General features: G+C 45.4%; 1 protein-coding gene across 1 annotated transcript in view; it reads right to left on the reverse strand.

Moving 5' to 3' along the window:
* Positions 1 to 20,843, reverse strand: part of LOC106582422 (contactin-associated protein-like 5) — a 165,334-nt gene that overhangs the window by 57,819 nt on the left and 86,672 nt on the right. The window contains exons 2-3 of the mRNA XM_045704845.2: positions 12,750 to 12,860; positions 8,370 to 8,563 (exon numbers count right to left, since the gene is read on the reverse strand). Coding sequence (XP_045560801.2) covers positions 8,370 to 8,563; positions 12,750 to 12,860 — 305 coding nt within the window. The remainder of the gene's footprint in view (positions 1 to 8,369; positions 8,564 to 12,749; positions 12,861 to 20,843) is intronic.

Below are 20,843 nucleotides of genomic sequence, written 5' to 3' on the forward strand. Positions count from 1 at the left end.
TCCACTTCATGTAACTCACTCTACATCCACTTACTGTAACTCACTCTACATCCACTTACTGTAACTCACTCTACATCCACTTCATGTACCTCACTCTACATCCACTTACTGTAACTCACTCTACATCCACTTACTGTAACTCACTCTACATCCACTTCATGTACCTCACTCTACATCCACTTACTGTAAACGCACTCTACATCCACTTACTGTAACTCACTCTACATCCACTTCAAGTAACTCACTCTACATCCACTTACTGTAACTCACTCTACATCCACTTCATGTACCTCACTCTACATCCACTTACTGTAACTCACTCTACATCCACTTACTGTAACGTACTGAAGAAGCATTCCAATTAATACCACATACACTTTGTAGCTCAGTTTGATAGCATTTTGCTAGTAACGCCAGGGTAGTGGGAGCATGGTGCTCGTAATGCCAGGGTAGTGGGAGCATGGTGCTCGTAACGCCAGGGTAGTGGGAGCATGGTGCTCATAACGCCAGGGTAGTGGGAGCATGGTGCTCGTAACGCCAGGGTAGTGGGAGCATGGTGCTCGTAACGCCAGGACCCCTTGACTTTTTCCAAATTTTGATACGTTACAACCTTATTCTAAAATTCATTATATTTTTTATTTCCCCTCATCATTCTACACGCAATACGCCATAATGACAAAGCATGAACGGATATATCACTATTACATAAGTATTCTGACCCTTTACTCAGTACTTTGTTGAAGCACCTTTGGCAGCGATTACAGCCTTGAGTCTTCTTGGGTATTACGCTACAAGCATGGCACATCTGTATTTGGGAAGTTTCTTCCATTGTTCTCTGCAGATCCTCTCAAGCTCTGTCCGGTTGGATGGGGAGCGTCGCTGCACAGCTATTTTCAGGTCTCTCCAGAGATGTTCGATCGGGTTTGAGTCTGGGTTCTGGCTGGGCCACTCAAGGACATTCAGAGACTTGTCCCGAAGCCACTCCTGCATTGGCTTGGCTGGGTGCTTAGGGTCATTGTCTTGATGGAAGGTAAACCTTCACCCCAGTCTGAGGTCCTGAGAGCTCTGGAGCAGGATTTCATCAAGGATCTCTCTGTACTTTGCTCCGTTCATCTTTCCCTCGATCCTGACTAATCTCCCAGCCCCTGACGCTGAAAAACATCCCCACAGCACAATGCTACCACCACCATGCTTCACCGTAGGGATGATGCCAGGTTTCCTCTAGATGTGACGCTTGGCATTCAGGCCAAAGAGTTCAATCTTGGTTTCATCAGACCAGAGAATCTTGTTTCTCATGGTCTGAGTCCCTTAAGTGCCTTTTAGCAAACTCCAAGCGGGCTGTTATGTGCCTTTTACTGAGGAGTGGCTTCAGTCTGGCCACTCTACCATAAAGACCTGAGTACTGCAGAGATGGTTGTCCTTCTGGAAGGTTCTCCCATATCCACAGAGGAACTCTGGAGCTCTGTCAGTGTGACCATTGGGTTCTTGCTCACCTCCCTGATCAAGGCCCTTCTCCCCCAATTGCTCAGTTTGGCCGGGCGGCCAGCTCTAGGAAGAGTCTTGGTGGTTACAAACTTCTTCCATTTAAGAATGATGGAGGCGACTGTGTTCTTGGGTACCTTCAATGCTACACAAATGTTTTGGTACCCTTCCCCAGATCTGGGCCTTGACTTAATCCTGTCTCGGAGCTCTACAAACAATTCCTTTGACCTCATGGCTTGGTTTTTGCTCTGACATGCACTTTCAACTGTGGGACCTTATATAGACAGGTGTGTGCCTTTCCTAATCATCTCCAATCAATTGGATTTACCATAGGTGGACTCCAATAAAGTTGTAGAAACATTTCAAGGATGATCAATGTTAACAGGATGCACCTGAGCTCAATTTCTAGTCTGTTGGCAAAGGGTCTGAATAGTTACAGTACGTAAATAAGGTGTCTGTTTTTTATTTTTAATAAATGTGCATAAATGATAAAAACCTGTTTTCGCTTTGTCATTATGGGGTATTGTGTGTAGATTGCTGATTTTTTTTAAATCAATTTTAGAATAAGTATGTAACGTAACAAAATGTGGAAAAAGTCAAGGGGTCTGAATACTTCCCGAATGCACTGTATTATAATATTATATTAATACTTAATAGCGCCCATATTACACAGGCTAGGGATTAGCCAGCCACACTATGGGCTGCCCTAGTGCTGTAGTAATAGGACACAGACCAGAGGCTGAACTAGTGTCCCAGAGAGGATGAACCGGTGTCCCAGAGAGGATGAACCGGTGTCCCAGAGAGGATGAACCGGTGTGCCAGACAGGATGAACCGGTGTCCCAGAGAGGATGAACCGGTGTCCCAGAGAGGATGAACCAGAGTCCCAGAGAGGATGAACCAGAGTCCCAGAGAGGATGAACCAGAGTCCCAGAGAGGATTAACCAGAGTCCCAGAGAGGATGAACCGGTGTCCCAGAGAGGATGAACCGGTGTCCCAGAGAGGATGAACCGGTGTCCCAGAGAGGATGAACCAGAGTCCCAGAGAGGATCAACCAGAGTCCCAGAGAGGATCAACCAGAGTCCCAGAGAGGATGAACCGGAGTCCCAGAGAGGATGAACCGGAGTCCCAGAGAGGATGAACCGGAGTCCCAGAGAGGATGAACCATAGTCCCAGAGAGGATGAACCATAGTCCCAGCGAGGATGAACCGGAGTCCCAGAGAGGATGAACCGGAGTCCCAGAGAGGATGAACCGGAGTCCCAGGTGAGGTGCAGCTACCACCATGCTTGAAAATATGAAGTGTGGTTGTCAGTGATGTGTGTTTTGTTGGATTTGCCCCAGACGTAACGCTTTGTTTTCATGACTAAATTTAATTTCTTTGACCACAGTTTTTGCAGTTTTACATCAGTGTCTTGTTACAAACAGGATGCTTGTTTTGGAATATTTTTGTTCTGTAAAGGCTTCCTTCTTTTCACTCTGTCAATTAGGTTAGTATTGTGGAGTAAGTACAATGTTGTTGATTCATCCTCAGTTTTTTCCTATCACAGCCATTAAATTCTGTAACTGTTTTAAAGTCCCCATTGACCTCATGGTGAAATCCCTGAACAGTTTCTTCCTCTCCGGCAATTGAGTTAGGAAGAACACCTGTATATTTGTGGTGACTGGATGTATTGATACACCATCCAAAGTGTAATGGTGACTAAAAGGCATATTCAATGTCTGCTTTTCATTTTTATTTTGACCCATCTAGCAATAGGTGCCCTTTTTTGTGAGGCATTAGAAAACCTCCCTCATCTTTGTGGTTGAAATCCACTGCTTATCTGAGGCACCTTACATACAATTCATTATATGTGTGGGGTACAGAGATGAGGTAGTCATTCAAAAACCATGTTAAACACTATTATTGCACACAGAGTCCATGCAACTTATTATGTGATTTGTTAAGCTAATTTTTATTCCTGAATTTATTTAGGCTTGCCATAACAAAGGGGTTCGAATACTTATTCACTGAACACATTTCAGCTTTCCATTTTTTATTGATTACAAAACATTTCGAAAAACATAATTCCACTTTGACATTATGGGGTACTGTGTGTAGTCCAGTGACACACAATCTCATATAAAATGTAGAAAAAGTCAAGGGGTGTGAATACTTTCAGAATGCACTGTATACTGTATAGCATATAAACTCTTCAAATTCACTCTGTCTGAATACAGAAAAGCTATGGGACTATTCCAAGGCCCAACCTAACAGTCACCCAACAGTATGTTAGAGTACAACATTTAAATATCATTACTTAACACAAAAGACAGATGAAAAAAATACTATGCACTTCACTCCTATATCCCAATTCAGTCACAATCAATCATTGAGAACAATTTCAAAGCATGTCAAGTAGGGTTCATACACTATACCATTATTTCTACATTATCCCACATTTGAGTGTAAATAATGTATTTTTAAAGACATAGAAGAGAATGAATAATTCAATACATATTGCCATAGTGGACTGGACATGCTGTCTGCACTTGTAACTTCAACTACTGTAAATTATACACCACGTGATAGAAACTCTTGAGTATTGCTAATGTGCAAAAACATTTGTCCCCGAGACATCTTAAGAAAAATTCTGAGTGGCAGAAAATGCAAGAATGTTGAGTTTTACTTCACATAAATGGAGTGAACACAACAGGTTTTAAATAATGTATGTCCACTAAAACATCATGAGAAATATATTTTTGTTGTTGATGTTAACTCAATTATGTGCATGTGCTAACCAAGCACTAGCGATACCATCATATTAAAGGGTGAATAGGATGAATGAGGAGTCAGTCAGTGAGTAGAGTACAGCCACACTTCATCACACACTACCGTCAAACAAAATGTCTCCTTCACAAGGATTCTCCTAATGGTTTTCCCCATAAAGCGTGGCATCTCTGGGGAGAGCAGAACAAAGACAGAGAGGTTTAACCTTTTGCTCGCTCTCACCCACCCCAGAGGCTAAGGACGTTTTCACACCTCTTTCTGAGCTATAGTTCAAATCGGGACTTGATTATCTGTTACACTGTATTTTTTTCATTTTATCCTGTTGGTTTCACATTGCCAAATGTCAAACGAACTAAAATGCCTGAACAAAACCATGTGGTCATGTGACTAATTTATTTATTGGAGAAACATGAATCCATCTATGATTATCAAAAACATCATATTACTTTTGCTTTGGTCTTCAAATCAAATAAAAGTTGATTTGTCACGTGCGCCGAATATAACAGGTTTCACCTTACAGTGAAATGCTTACTTACAGGCTCTAAACAATGGTGCAAAAAAGGTGTTAGGTGAACAATAGGTAAGTAAAGAAATAAAATAACTGTAAAAAGACAGGCTATATACAGTAGCGAGGCTATAACAGTAGCGAGGCTACATACAGACACCGGTTAGTCAGGCTGATTGAGGTAGTATGTACATGTAGATATGGTTAAAGTGACTATGCATATATGATGAACAGAGCGTAGCAGTAGCGTAAAAGATAGGTTGGCGGGTGGTGGGTGGCGAGACACATTGCAGATAGCCCGGTTAGCCAATGTGCGGGAGCACTGGTTGGTTGGCCCATTTGAGGTAGTACGTACATTAATGTATAGTTAAAGTGACTATGCATGTATGATAAACAGAGAGTAGCAGCAGCGTAAAAAGAGGGTTTGGGGGGGTTGGGGGGGCGGGGCACACAATGCAAATAGTCCGGGTAACCATTTGATTACCTGTTCAGGAGTCTTGAGGCTTGGGGGTAAAAAGTGTTGAGAAGCCTTTTTTGTCCTAGACTTGGCACTCCGGTACCGCTTGCCATGCGGTAGTAGAGAGAACAGTCTATGACTGGGGTGGCTGGGGTCTTTGACAATTTTTAGGGCCTTCCTCTGAGACCGCATAGTGTAGAGGTCCTGGATGGCAGGCAGCTTAAACCCAGTGATGTACTGGGCCGTACGCACTACTCTCAGGCCGAGCAATTGCCGTACCAGGCAGTGATGCAACCAGTCAGGATGCTCTCGATGTTGCAGCTGTAGAAACTTTTGAGGATCTCAGGACCCATGGCAAATCTTTTTAGTTTCCTGAGGGGGAATAGGCTTTGTCGTGCCCTCTTCACGTCTGTCTTGGTGTGTTTGGACCATTCTAGTTTGCTGTTGATGTGGACACTGAGGAACTTGAAGCGCTCAACCTGCTCCACTACAGCCCTATCAATGAGAATGGGGGCGTGCTCAGTCCTCCTTTCCCTGTAGTCCACAATCATCTCCTTAGTCTTGGCAACGTTGAGGGATAGGTTGTTATTCTGGCACCACACGGCCAGGTCTCTGACCTCCTCCCTATAGGCGGTCTCGTCGTTGTCTGTGACCAGGCCTACCACTGTTGTGTTGTCTGCAAACTTAATGATGGTGTTGGAGTCGTGCCTGAACAGGGAGTACAGGAGGGGACTGAGCACACACCCCTGTGGAGCTCCAGTGTTGAGGATCAGCGTGGCAGATGTGTTGCTACCTACTCTCACCACCTGGGGGCGGCCCGTCATGAAGTCCAGGATCCAGTTGCAGAGGGAGGTGTTTAGTCCCAGGTTCCTTAGCTTAGTGATGAGCTTTGAGGGTACTATGGTGTTGAACACTGAGCTGTAGTCAATGAATAGCATTCTCACATAAGTGTTTCTTTTGTCCATGTGGGAAAGGGCAGTGTAGAGTGCAATAGAGATTGCATCATCTGTGGATCTGTTTGGGCGGTATGCAAATTGGAGTGGGTCTAGGGTTTCTGGGATAATGTTGTTGATGTGAGCCATTACCAACCTTTCAAGGCACTTCATGGCTACGGACGTGAGTGCTACAGGTCTGTAGTCATTTAGGCAGGTTGCCTTTGTGTTCTTGGGCACAGGGACTATGGTGGTCTGCTTGAAACATGTTGGTATTACAGACTCAATCAGGGACATGTTGAAAATGTCAGTGAAGACACCTGCCAGTTGGTCAGCACATGCCCGGAGCACACGTCCTGGTAATCCGTCTGGCCCTGCAGTCTTGTGTATGTTGACCTGTTTAAAGGTCTTTCTCACGTCAGCTACGGAGACATGTTGATAGAAATTTGGTAGAACTGATTTAAGTTTCCCTGCATTAAATTCTCCGGCCACTAGGAGCGCCGCCTCTGGGTGAGTGGTTTCCCGTTTGCTTATTTCCTTATACAGCTGACTGAGTGCGGTCTTAGCGCCAGCATCTGTCTGTGGTGGTAAATAAACAGCCACGAAATGTATAGCTGAGAACTCTCTAGGCAAGTAGTGTGGCCTGCAATTTATCACAATATACTCTACTTCAGGCGAGCAAAATCTGGAGACGTCCTTCCAACAACATGCGGGAAGAAAAAAGGCCAATAGCCCCTCTAACTGCCATGTGAATAGCCTATATTCAGTAGCCTATGGGAGAATCTCAATTGCAGACTCCTCACATCCTCATCTCCTTCTCAAAACCCATCCAACCAATGGGGAAAACACACCAGAATTAAGAAAAAACACTACAAAACAAAGCCTCCTAATTCATGTATTGAGTTACAGCTCAATACGCAGCTACTCTCTCATCCCAATGTGCCGAGTGAAATGAAAAGTCAGAACTTAGACTATTTTTAAATGTTTAAATGTTTTATTTATTTAACTAGGCAATTCAGTTAAGAAAAAAATATTATTTACAATGACGGCCTAACCCGGCCAAACCCTACCGGGGCGACGTTGGGCCAATTGTGCGCAGCCCTATGGGACTCCCAATCACGGCCGGTTGTGATACAGCCTGAAATCGAACCAGGGTCTGTAGTGACACCTCTGAGATGCAGTGCCTTAGACCGCTGCGCCACTGATTAAGTTAAAGTTATTGTGACCGACTAGGTTGAAACCCGGCTATCCTGCGCACCTGTATTAGCCCATTGAGCTATAGCCAAGGCATTACCTCAGGAAATAGCACAGCAGTGAAAACAAGTCTACAGTGGACGGTGTTCAGTGATAGATGGGAGGGGTTGAGTGGAGCTGAAAGATGGGACTAAAAACAAAGAAAAGATAACTATTGTAAAATATACTGTCTTTGTAAAATGCATATAGTATGTATAAGCTGGAAGTAGAAACCTAAGAGTTGTTGTCCATTAGTTTACTCCAATTAGGGGAGGGATGGTAGGGTTAGGGGAAAATAATAAAGGAAAATATATTTAAAAAAAATATATATATAAACTCAGCAAAAAAAGAAACATCCCTTTTTCAGGACCCTGTCTTTCAAAGATAATTAGTAAAAATCCAAATAACTTCACAGATCTTCATTGTAAAGGGTTTAAACACTGTTTCCCATGCTTGTTCAATGAATCATAAACAATTAATGAACATGCACCTAATTGTAGAGAAAATTATTTATTTGAGCTTTTATTTCTTTCATCACATTCCCAGTGGGTCAGAAGTTTACATATACTCAATTAGTATTTGGTAGCATTGCCTTTAAATTTTTTTACTTGGGTCAAATGTCTCAGGTAGCCTTTATAGGCCTCCTTGCTCACACACGTTTTTTTCAGTTCTGCCCATACATTTTCTATAGGATTGAGGTCAGGGCTTTGTGATGGCCACTCCAATACCTTGACTTTGTTGTCCTTAAGCCATTTTGCAACAACTTTGGAAGTATGCTTGGGGTCATTGTCCATTTACTTGTGTCATGCACAATGTAGGTCTCTCACTCACACTCTCACTCACTCACTCACTCACTCACTCACTCACTCACTCACTCACTCACTCACTCACTCACTCACTCACTCACTCACTCACTCACTCACTCACTCACTCACTCACTCACTCACTCACTCACTCACTCACTCCAGTAAATCTACAGTATGATGCAACTCACCCCCACCCCGTCTTCCTGTCGGTACTGCTTCCAGGCTCGGCCTGTGTCACTGAACAGCAGCAGGTAGCCGCTGACCCAGTCTGAGCCTCCGTAGCGCCCCTGTGTGGCGACGGCCGTCACCTCCATCCTGTCCCTGAGGTCCAGCTGCAGCCACGGCTGTCTGTCTGTCACCTGGGGAGACCAGCCTCCCGCTCCTCAGGAGACCAGAGAGAGAAACATTCCTTTTAGAATTCAGTCAATGCACAGTTTGGATCGAATTGTTCTGTCTTGAGTCAAGATAACCTTTACCCCTGTGAGTATCTTGTGTATGCTAGGATCCTCTGTATAGCATGTGAAGGGATTGTACTAACCCCCATCACGCTGTATGAGCTAACCCCCTCTATCATGCTGCACGAACTAACCCCCTCTATCATGCTGCACGAACTAACCCCCTCTATCATGCTGCACGAACTAACCCCCTCTATCATGCTGGATGAACTAACCCCCTCTATCATGCTGCATGAACTAACCCCCTCTATCATGCTGCACGAACTAACCTCCTATATCATGCTGCATGAACTAACCCCCTCTTTCATGCTGCACGAACTAACCCCCTCTATCATGCAGCACAAACTAACCCCCTCTATCATGCTGCACGAACTAACCCCCTCTATCATGCTGCCTGAACTAACCCCCTCTTTCATGCTGCACAAACTAACCCCCTCTATCATGCTGCATGAACTAACCCCCTCTTTCATGCTGCATGAACTAACCCCCTCTATCATGCAGCACAAACTAACCCCCTCTATCATGCTGCACAAACTAACCCCCTCTATCATGCTGCCTGAACTAACCCCCTCTTTCATGCTGCACAAACTAACCCCCTCTATCATGCTGCATGAACTAACCCCCTCTTTCATGCTGCATGAACTAACCCCCTATCATGATGTATGAACTAACCCCCTCTATCATGATGCATGAACTAACCCCCTCTATCATGCTGTATGAACTAACCTCCTCTATCATGCTGTATGAACATAACCCCTTCTATCATGCTGTATGAACATAACCCCCTTTATCATGCTGTATGAACTAACCCCCTCTATCATTCTGCATGAACTAACCCCCTCCATCATGCTGTATGAACTAACCCCCTTTATCATGCTGTATGAACTAACCCCCTCTATCATTCTGCATGAACTAACCCCCTCCATCATGCTGTATGAACTAACCCCCTCTATCTGGAGAGATATGAAGTGTGAAAACACACCATTAAAAGGTAAGCTACTTCCAAACACTAATGTGAAAGTGTGATACGGCAGTGCTGTGTACAATTAGTACAGTCAGACCCCACAAGCCACCCAGCTATGGGCTGGGACACACCACCATGGGAGCAGGATCATTCTGGTTGTTATAGACACACGTACTGTATCCGAGGTCCAAATAACCTGGGGCCGGTCACACTCCAAGTCATTGAAAATCATTATCTAGTTACAGAACGCAGATTTATATGTAGATTAATTTACTGATCTGTGACCCTTGTTGTTAGGGCTAAGAGCAACATTTTAAAATCGTCTAAATGGTGCTGAAGTGCAAACAGGACCGCATCAGGGATTTATATGAAAACCTCTCTTCTTAAGATGCCCATGAGGTGGAGATAGTTTATCTCCATCTTAATTCAATAATAGCATTATGGTTAACTAATCCTGGATGAAGATCTTTTGAATATGATCTCCTAGTATTACATCCAACAAAACTTCCCGGCGGCTCTGAAATCAGAAACACTTTTTATTTTATTTACCTTTTTGTAACAAAAGTAAATGGTTTTAATTCGCCAAAATAAGCATATATATATATATATATATATATATATATATATATATATATATATATATATATATATATATAGCATGTGAAGGGATTGTACTAACCCCATCACGCTGTATGAACTAACCCCCTCTATCATGCTGCACAAACTAACCCCCTCTATCACGCTGCACGAACTAACCCCCTCTATCATGCTGCACGAACTAACCCCCTCTATCATGCTGCACGAACTAACCTCCTATATCATGCTGCATGAACTAACCCCCTATCATGCTGCATGAACTAACCCCCTCTATCATGCAGCACAAACTAACCCCCTCTATCATGCAGCACAAACTAACCCCCTCTATCATGCTGCACGAACTAACCCCCTCTATCATGCTGCATGAACTAACCCCCTTTTTCATGCTGCACAAACTAACCCCCTCTATCATGCTGCATGAACTAACCCCCTCTTTTATGCTATATATACACTGCTCAAAAAAATAAAGGGAACACTAAAATAACACATCCTAGATCTGAATGAATGAAATAATCTCATGGACTAAAGCATCCGCCAACTCCTGGACAGTCTGTGGTGCAATGTGGCGTTGGTGGATGGAGCGAGACATGATGTCCCAGATGTGCTCAATTGGATTCAGGTCTGGGGAACGGGTGGGCCAGTCCAAAGCATCAATGCCTTCCTCTTGCAGGAACTGCTGACACACTCCAGCCACATGAGGTCTAGCATTGTCTTGCATTAGGAGGAACCCAGGGCCAACCGCACCAGTATATGGTCTCACAAGGGGTCTGAGGATCTCATCTCGGTACCTACTGGCAGTCAGGCTACCTCTGGCGAGCACATGGAGGGCAGTGAGGCTCCCCAAAGAAATGCCACCCCACACCATGACTGACCCACCGCCAAACCGGTCATGCTGGAGGATGTTGCAGGCAGCAGAACGTTCTCCACGGCATCTCCAGACTATGTCACGTCTGTCACATGTGCTCAGTGTGAACCTGCTTTCATCTGTGAAGAGCACAGGGCGCCAGTGGCGAATTTGCCAATCTTGGTGTTCTCTGGCAAATGCCAAACGTCCTGCATGGTGTTGGGCTGTAAGCACAACCCCCACCTGTGGACGTCGGGCCCTCATACCACCCTCATGGAGTCTGTTTCTGACCGTTTGAGCAGACACATGCACATTTGTGGCCTGCTGGAGGTCATTTTGCAGGGCTCTGGCAGTGCTCCTCCTGCTCCTCCTTGCACAAAGGCGGAGGTAGCGGTCCTGCTGCTGGGTTGTTGCCCTCCTACGGCCTCCTCCACGTCTCCTGATGTCATGGCCTGTCTCCTGGTAGCGCCTCCATGCTCTGGACACTACGCTGACAGACACAGCAAACCTTCTTGCCACAGCTTGCATTGATGTGCCATCCTGGATGAGCTGCACTACCTGAGCCACTTGTGTGGGTTGTAGACTCCGTCTCATGCTACCACTAGAGTGAAAGCACCGCCAGCATTCAAAAGTGACCAAAACATCAGCCAGGAAGCATAAGAACTGAGAAGTGGTCTGTGGTCACCACCTGCCGAACCACTCCTTTATTGGGGGGTGTCTTGCTAATTGCCTATAATTTCCACCTGTTGTCTATTCCATTTGCACAACAGCATGTGAAATTTATTGTCAATCAGTGTTGCTTCCTAAGTGGACAGTTTGATTTCACAGAAGTGTGATTGACTTGGAGTTACATTGTGTTGTTTATGTGTTCCCTTTATTTTTTTGAGCACTGTATATATATATATATATATATATATATATATATATATATATATTTTACATACTCATAGGAACATTTGATGTTTAAAAATAGTGTCATCTGACTTTTAGCTCTAACTATGGAACATTATGGGCAATCAACTCAGTACCAACTGCACCTGAAAGAGGAGACTCTCGACCTGGGAAGGTTAATATATATATATATATATATATATATATATATATACATATATTTTTTTTTTTAAATGTTGTTGTTATAGTGGCTGCCACGCCTCACAGGGGGCAAATCTGGGTTGGCTCCATATATACTGGAGGAGATCCCTCAGGAGACCATCCGCCACCTCATCAGGAGCATGCCCAGGCGTTGTAGGGAGGTCATACAGGCACGTGGAGGCCACACACATTACTGAGCCTCATTTTGACTTGTTTTAAGGACATTACATCAAAGTTGGATCAGCCTGTAGTGTGGTTTTCCACTTAAATTTTGAGTGTGACTCCAAATCCAGACCTCCATGGGTTGATAAATTGGATTTCCATTGATTATTTTTGTGTGATTTTGTTGTCAGCACATTCAACTATGTAAAGATAAAAGTATATATTTTTTTCAGGGTACATAGATCTATCTACCTCTGGTGCTTATATCCCGAAGTGCATTATTGATTCAACATTTTTAGCTTTGTATACAAAAGAGAGCATTTTTATTCCTCAATATTAACACAGTAGTAATTTTGTATACAAAAGAGAGCATTTTTATTCCTCAATATTAACACAGTAGTAATTATTTTGTCGGTAACTAGTTACTGGACAAAGTCCTAACATTGTAACTCACCATCTCTTCTGTTGATCTTGGAGAAGTGTGGAGCATAACTGACAGAGGACTGAGAGGAGCTCACAAAAGAGCCCTGGGGCAGCATGGATACCAACGGGCCATTGCAGATATCTGTAAGAGTAAAATAGAGAGTACATTAGTTCATGGTTGGGTACAATATATAGACCTTTAGGACCAGCATCATCTGATAGAGCAGGGGTGTCAAACATAAAAAATAACATACATACATACATACATACATACATACATACATACATACATACATACATACATACATACATACATACATACAGTATGTATGCGTGTGTGTATGCATATACAGTGCCTTGCAAAAGTATTCACCCCCGTTGGCGTTTTTCCTATTTTGTTGCATTAGGGAAAAGTGGTGTGTGCATATGTATTCACCCCCTTTGCTATGAAGCCCCTAAATATGATCTGGTGCAACCAATTACCTTCAGAAGTCACATAATTAGTTAAATAAAGTCCACCTGTGTGAAACCTTAGTGTCACATGATCTCAGTATATATACACCTGTTCTGAAAGGCCCCAGAGTCTGCAACACCACCAAGCAAGGGGTACCAACAAGCAAGTGGCACCATGAAGACCAAGGAGCTCTCCAACCAGGTCAGGGACAAAGTTGTGGAGAAATACTATGGATTATATTATTTAAAAAATATCAGAAACCTTGAACATCCCACGGAACACCATTAAATCCATTATTAAAAAATGGAAAGAATATGGCACCCCAACAAACCTGATAAGAGAGGGCCGCCCACCAAAACTCACGGACCAGGCAAGGTTGGCATTAATCAGAGAGGCAACAAAGAGACCAAAGATAACCCAGAAGGAGCTGCAAAGCTCCACAGCGGACATTGGATTATCTGTCCATGTCACATTCGTCGTAAGGATGGGACCAAGGCGCAGCGGGAATGTGTATGCTCATCTTCTTTTATTTAGAAGAAAATAAACACTTAATACAAAACCATGACGAAAAACAGTCCTGTGAGGCACACAGCTACACACGGAACAACTACCCACAAAATCCCAATGAAAAAACACTCCTATAAATAGGACCTTCAATTAGAGGCAACGAGGAACAGCTGCCTCCAATTGAAGGTCAACCCAATAAACTAAGCATAGAAATAGAATAACTAGACACAGACATAGAAATAGACTAACATAGAACATTACTCAAAAAACCCGAAACACACTAAACAAACACCCCCTGCCACGCCCTGATCAAACTACAATAACAAACAATCCCTTTTACTGGTCAGGACGTGACAGTACCCCCCCCCCCCCCCCCCCCCCGATGCACCTCAAACAAAAGACACAAAAATAAACCCCCCCCAAAAAATAATCCCAAACTAAAGGGAGAGAAGGGAGGGTGGCCACCATCACCGACGGTTCTTGTGCTACAACCCCGCTCCCCAATCCTCCACTATGGAGGTGGCTCAGGCCTTAGTCCCCAACCTAACCTGTCCACCCCCGCCGAAGGCTCAGGGCTAAGGCGCGTCGCTGGAGACCTCGGGCTGAGGCGCGTCGCTGGAGTCCTCGGACTGATGCGCGTCGCTGGAGACCTCGGACTGGAGGGCGACTCTGGGCGCTCTGGACTGGAGGGTGACTCTGGGAGCACCGGACTGGAGGGCGACTCTGGGAGCACCGGACTGGAGGGCGACTCTGGGAGCACCGGACTGGAGGGCGACTCTGGGAGCACCGGACTGGAGGGCGACTCTGGCTGCGCCGGTTCCGGGCTGGAGGGCGACTCTGGCTGCGCCGGTTCCGGGCTGGAGTGCGACTCTGGCTGCGCCGGTTCCGGGCTGGAGGGCGACTCTGGCTACGCCGGTTCCGGGCTGGAGGGCGACTCTGGCTGCGCCGGTTCCGGACTGTAGGGCGACTCTGGCTGCGCCGGTTCCGGACTGTAGGGTGACTCTGGCTGCGCAGGCTCCGGACTGTGGGCCGCCTCTGCAGGCTCCGGACTGTGGGCCGCCTCTGCAGGCTCCGGACTGTGGGCCGCCTCTGCAGGCTCCGGACTGTGGCCCGTCTCTGCAGGCTCCGGACTGTGGGCCGTCTCTGCAGGCTCCGGACTGTGGGCCATCTCTGCAGGCTCCGGACTGTGGGCCGTCTCTGCAGGCTCCGGACTGTGGGCCGTCTCTGCAGGCTCCGGACTGTGGGCCGTCTCTGCAGGCTCCAGACTGTAGGACATCGCCGGAAGCACTAGACGGGGAACTGTTGCCAAAAGCTCTAGACGGGGCACTGTCGCCGGAAGCTCTGGACGGGGCACTGTCGCCGGAAGCTCTGGATGGGGAACTGTCGCCGGAAGCTCTAGGTGGGGAACTGTCGCCGGAAGCTCTAGGTGGGGAACTGTCGTCAGAAGCTCTAGGTGGGGAACTGTCGTCGGAAGCTCTAGGTGGGGAACTGTCGTCGGAAGCTCTGGACGGGGACTGCGTACTGAAGGCCTGATGCGTGAGGCTGGCGTTGGAGGCGCCAGACTATTTTCACGCACCACAGGGCTAGTGCGAGGAGCAGGAGCAGGACGAACTGGACTGGGCTGACGCACTGGAGGCCTAGTGCGTGGGGATGGTACTGGAGGTACCAGACTGGAGAGACACACCTCAGGGCTAGTGCGAGGAACAGGAACAGGACGTACTGGACTGGGCTGACGCACTGGAGGCCTGGTGCATCGTGCTGGCTTTGGAGGCGCCAGACTAGAGAGACACACCTCAGGGCTAGTGCGAGGAGCAGGAACAGGGTACACCGGGCCATGGACAAGCACTGGAGGTCTGGAGCGCACAGCCTGCACCACCCGTCCTGGCTGGGTAGACACAGTAGCCCTGCACGGGCCGAGTGCTGGCACAGGGCGAACTGGGCTGTGCAGAGGCCTGATGGCTGCCGTGCGTAGAGTAGGCGCAGGGTAGCCTGGGCCAAGGAGATGCACTGGTGGCCAGATGTGCTGCGCAGGCATACTCCTACCTGGCTGGATGCCCACTCTAGTACGGCACTTATGGGGGGCTGGTATCGCTCGCACCGGACTGTGCGTGCGCATGGGCGAGATCGTGCGCACTTCCGCATAGACCGGCGCTCTTCTCCCCACCAAACGCTCCCCAGAATAAGCACGGGAGTTGGCTCAGGTCTATTGCCTGACCTAGCCACACTCCCCGTGTGCCCCCCCCCAAAAAATTATTGGGGGTGCCTCTCGGGTTTCCTTGCCAGCCGTGTCCCAGCATAGCGTTCTCTCCAATCTCCTGCTGCCTCCGCTCTCCTGGCTTCCTCCACCTGTTCCCATGGGAGGCGATCCCTTCCAGCCTGGATCTCCTCTCATGTGTAGGATCCCTTTCCGTCCAATACCTCCTCCCATGTCCATGAATCCAAAGAGCTCCTCTGCTGCTCCTTCCTCCGCTGCTTGGTCCGCTGGTGGTGGGTAGTTCTGTCACGTTCGTCGTAAGGATGGGACCAAGGCGCAGAGGGAATGTGTATGCTCATCTTCTTTTATTTAGAAGAAAACCAAAATAAACACTTAATACAAAACAACGACGAAAAACAGTCCTATGAGGCACACAGCTACACATGGAACAACTACCCACAAAATCCCAATGAAAAAAACACCCCTATAAATAGGACCTTCAATTAGAGGCAATGAGGAACAGCTGCCTCCAATTGAAGGTCAACCCAATAAACTAAGCATAGAAATAGAATAACTAGACACAGACATAGAAATAGACTAACATAGAACATTACAAAAAAAAACGAAACACACTAAACAAACACCCCCTGCCACGCCCCGACCTAACTACAATAACAAACAACCCCTTTTACTGGTCAGGACGTGACAGTTCATAGCACCACTTTAAGCCGTACACTCCAAAGAGCTGGGCTTTACGGAAGAGTGGCCAAAAAAAAATGTATTGCTTAAAGAAAAAAAATTGTAAACACGTTTGGTGTTTGTGGGAGACTCCCCAAACATATGGAAGAAGGCACTCTGGTCAGATGAGACTAAAACATAGCTTTTTGGCCATCAAGGAAAACGCTATGTCTGGGGCAAACCCAACACCTGTCATCACCCCGAGAACACCATCCCCGCAATGAAGCATGGTGGTGGCAGCATCATGCTGTGGGGGTGTTTTTCCATCGGCAGACACTGGGAAACTGGTCAGAATTGAAGGAATGATGGATCGCGCTAAATACAGGGAAATTCTTGAGGGAAACCTTTTTCAGTCTTCCAGAGATTTGAGACTGGGACAGAGGTTCACCTTCCAGCAGGACAATGACCCTAAGCATACTGGTCAAAGCCCAGACCTCAATCCAATTGACAATCTGTGGTATGACTTAAAGATTGCTGTACACCAGCAGAACCCATCCAAATTGAAGGAGCTGGAGCAGGTTTGCCTTGAAGAATGGGCAAAAATCCCAGTGGCTAGATGTGCCAAGCTTATAGAGACATACATCGTAGAGACTTGCAGCTGTAATTGCTGCAAAAGGTGCCTCTACAAAGTATTGACTTTCGGGGAATGAATAGTTATGCACGCTCAAGTTTTCCTTTTTTTTTTGTCTTATTTCTTGTCTGTTTCACAATGAAAAATATTTTGCATCTTCAAAGTGATAGGCATGTTGTGTAAATCAAATGATACAACCCCCCCAAAAAATCTATTTTAATTCCAGGTTGTAAGGCAACAAAATAGGAAAAATGCCAAGGGGGTGAATTCTTTCACAAGCCACTGTAAGTATACATACATACATACATACATACATACGGGGGGGGATAGATAGATAGATAGATAGATAGATAGATAGATAGATAGATAGAGATAGATAGATAGATAGATAGATAGATAGATAGATAGATAGATAGATAGATAGATAGATAGATAGATAGATAGATAGATAGATAGATTATAGCATTTTTCCCTTAAAAAAACAATGATATCTAACAATCTAAAATGACTAAAACCAAATCAAAACTGTGTATTAATGATAATGGACCTACATTACCAGTTAAAAGTTTGGACACGCATTCTACATTGTAGAATAATAGTTAATTGAAATGCATTGATGCTGGTTGAGAGAATGCCAAGAGTGTGCAAATCTGTCATCAAGGCAAAGGGTGGCTACTTTCAAGGATCTCAAATATAAAATATAATTTGATTCGTTTAACACTTTTATGGTTACAACATGATTCCATATGTGTTATTTCATAGTTTTAATGTCTTCAATATTATTCCACAATGTAGAAAACAGTAGAAATAAAGAAACATCCTTGAATAAGTAGGTGTGTCCTAACTCTTGACTCGTACTGTATATTTATACACCCTCTTAATGTAATGCGTGTATATGGGAGGCGAAGTCAAGTGCAGGAGAGCGGAATATAATAAACAGGTGCACTTTAATACCGGTTAACAAATGACAGCACATAACACATACTAGTGCCAAAACGCGGTCTAAAACAAAAGTGCAGCGCCTGACAAATATCCACGTAACAAATAACAGTCACTCACAAATACAACATGGGGAACAGAGGGTTAAATAATAAACAAGTAATTGGTGGAGTGTTAGCCAGGTGTGAATAAGACAAAGACAGAACAAATGGAAAATGAAAAGTGGATCGGCGGTGGCTAGAAAGCCGGTGACGTCGACCGCCGAACGCCGCCCGAACAAGGAGCGGGACCGAAGTCGTGACACTTAAAATAATTGACTCTGTTCAGCTAACTAAAAATCACCGATTTGACAGTCAGAGTGTCAAAATTAAAAACAAATATGGATAGAGGAATATTTTTTGTAAATGTTGTAAATGTTGATGGCTAGAAAATATTAACAATTATTAATGCGGCCCTCTGGACCTTGATTAAGACTGAATATAGCCCGTGGGGCAAAATGAGGTTGACACCCCTGTACTAGAATATGATTTGCCTACAAAACTGCACCGCTCAGTTCATCTACTACCATGCTTGTAAGACAGAACACTTTTAGAATAATGCTACTTTAAGAATAATAACTGAAACGGAATTATCATCTTGACTTCTGTTCACCATTTTGTGGAAAATAATGTTTGACTGCAAGTACAGCACACTATGGGGTCTAAAGCCATATATTTCTAAAATAGGGGGGTTGCCTCACTTATCCACTCCATAAATCTCTCCCCAGCAGTCCATTAACTCAAGCAGTGACCCTTCAAAAGAGGACAGTAGAATTCACAACACAATCGGCAGCCCTGTGTGTGTGTGTATGTGTCTGTATGTCAATCGTGTTCCTCTAATCCATCAGTGTGAGATTAGAGTACTTCCAACAGGCAGAAGGAGATTAAGAGGCCAGTGATCTGAACGTGTCGGCCTCATCTTCCACTGATACAGCCCTGCCCGCCAGGCCCCCAAAAGAGCAGTGAGCGAGGCTGAGCTAGCCCTGCCCGCCAGGCCCCAATCATCCCCCTCTTCAAATGGGGAGACACTCTAGACCCAAACTGTTACAAACCTATATCCATCCTGCCCTGCTTTCTAAAGTCTTCAAAAGCCAAGTGAACAAACACATCACCGACCATTTCGAATCCCACCGTACCTTCTCCGCTATGCAATCTGGTTTCCAAGCTGGTCATGGGTGCACCTCAGCCACGCTCAAGGTCCTAAACGATATCATAACCGCCATCGATAAAATACAGTACTGTGCAGCTGTGTTCATCAACCTGGCCAAGGCTTTCGACTCTGTCAATCACCATATTCTTATCGGCAGACTTAACAGCCTTGGTTTCTCTCATGACTGCCTCGCCTGGTTCACCAACTACTTCTCAGATAGAGTTCAGTGTGTCAAATCGGAGGGCCTGTTGTCCGGAACACTGGCAGTCTCTATGGGGGTGCCACAGGGTTCAATTCTCGGGCCGACTCTTTTCTCTGTATATATCAATGATGTCGCTCTTGCTGTGGTTCATTCTTTGATCCACCTCTACGCAGACGACACCATTCTGTGTACAATTGGCCCTTCTTTGGACACTGTGTTAACAAACCTCCAAACGAGCTTCAACGCCATACAACACTCCTTCCGTGGCTTCCAACTGCTCTTAAATGCTAGTAAAACTAAATGCATGCTCTTCAACCGATCGCTGCCCGCACCCGCCCGCCCGACTAGCATCACTACTCTGGATGGTTCTGATTTAGAATATGTGGACAAATATAAATACCTAGGTGTCCAAAATGAAATCCAGAATCTGCTTCCTATTTCGCAACAAAGCCTCCTTCACTCATGCTGCCAAACATACCCTCGTAAAACTGACTATCCTACCGATCCTTGACTTTGGTGATGTCATTTACAAAATAGCCTCCAACACTCTACTAAGCAAATTGGATGCAATCTATCACAGTGCCATCCGTTTTGTCACCAAAGCCCCATATCCTAACCACAACTGCGACCTGTATGCTCTCGTCTGGTCCTTGCTACATATTCGTTGCCAAACCCACTGGCTCCAGGTCATCTATAAGTCTCTTCTAGGTATAGCTCCACCTTATCTCAGCTCACTGGTCACCATAGCAATACCTACCCATAGCACGTGCTCCAGCAGATATATTTCACTGGTCATCCCCAAAGCCAACACCTCCTTCCGCCGCCTTTCCTTCCAGTTCTCTGCTGCCAATGACTGGAACAAATTGCAAAAATCACTGAAGTTGGAGACTTATATCGCCCTCACTAACTTTAAGCATCAACTGTCAGAGCAGCTTACCAATCGCTGCAGCTGTACACAGCCCATCTGTAAATAGCCCATCCAACCAACTACCTACCTCATCCCCATATTATTATTTTTTTCTGCTCTTTTGCACACCAGTATTTCTACTTGCACATCCTCATCTGCACATATATAACTCCAGTGTAAATTCCAAATTGTAATTACTTCACCACTATTGGCATATTTATTGCCTTACCTCCTTACTTCATTTGCACACACTGTATATAGACTTTTTCTATTGTGTTATTGACTGTAAGCTTTTTTATCCCATGTGTAACTCTGTGTCGTTGTTTTTGTCGCACTGCTTTGCTTTATCTTGGCCAGGTCGCAGTTGTAAATGAGAACTTGTTCTCAACTGGCCTACCTGGTTAAATAAAAATAAAAATAAATTT

This window comes from Salmo salar, chromosome 21 (assembly GCF_965601325.2).
Source record: "Salmo salar chromosome 21, fSalSal1, whole genome shotgun sequence".
Classification (NCBI taxonomy): Eukaryota; Metazoa; Chordata; class Actinopteri; order Salmoniformes; family Salmonidae; genus Salmo; species Salmo salar.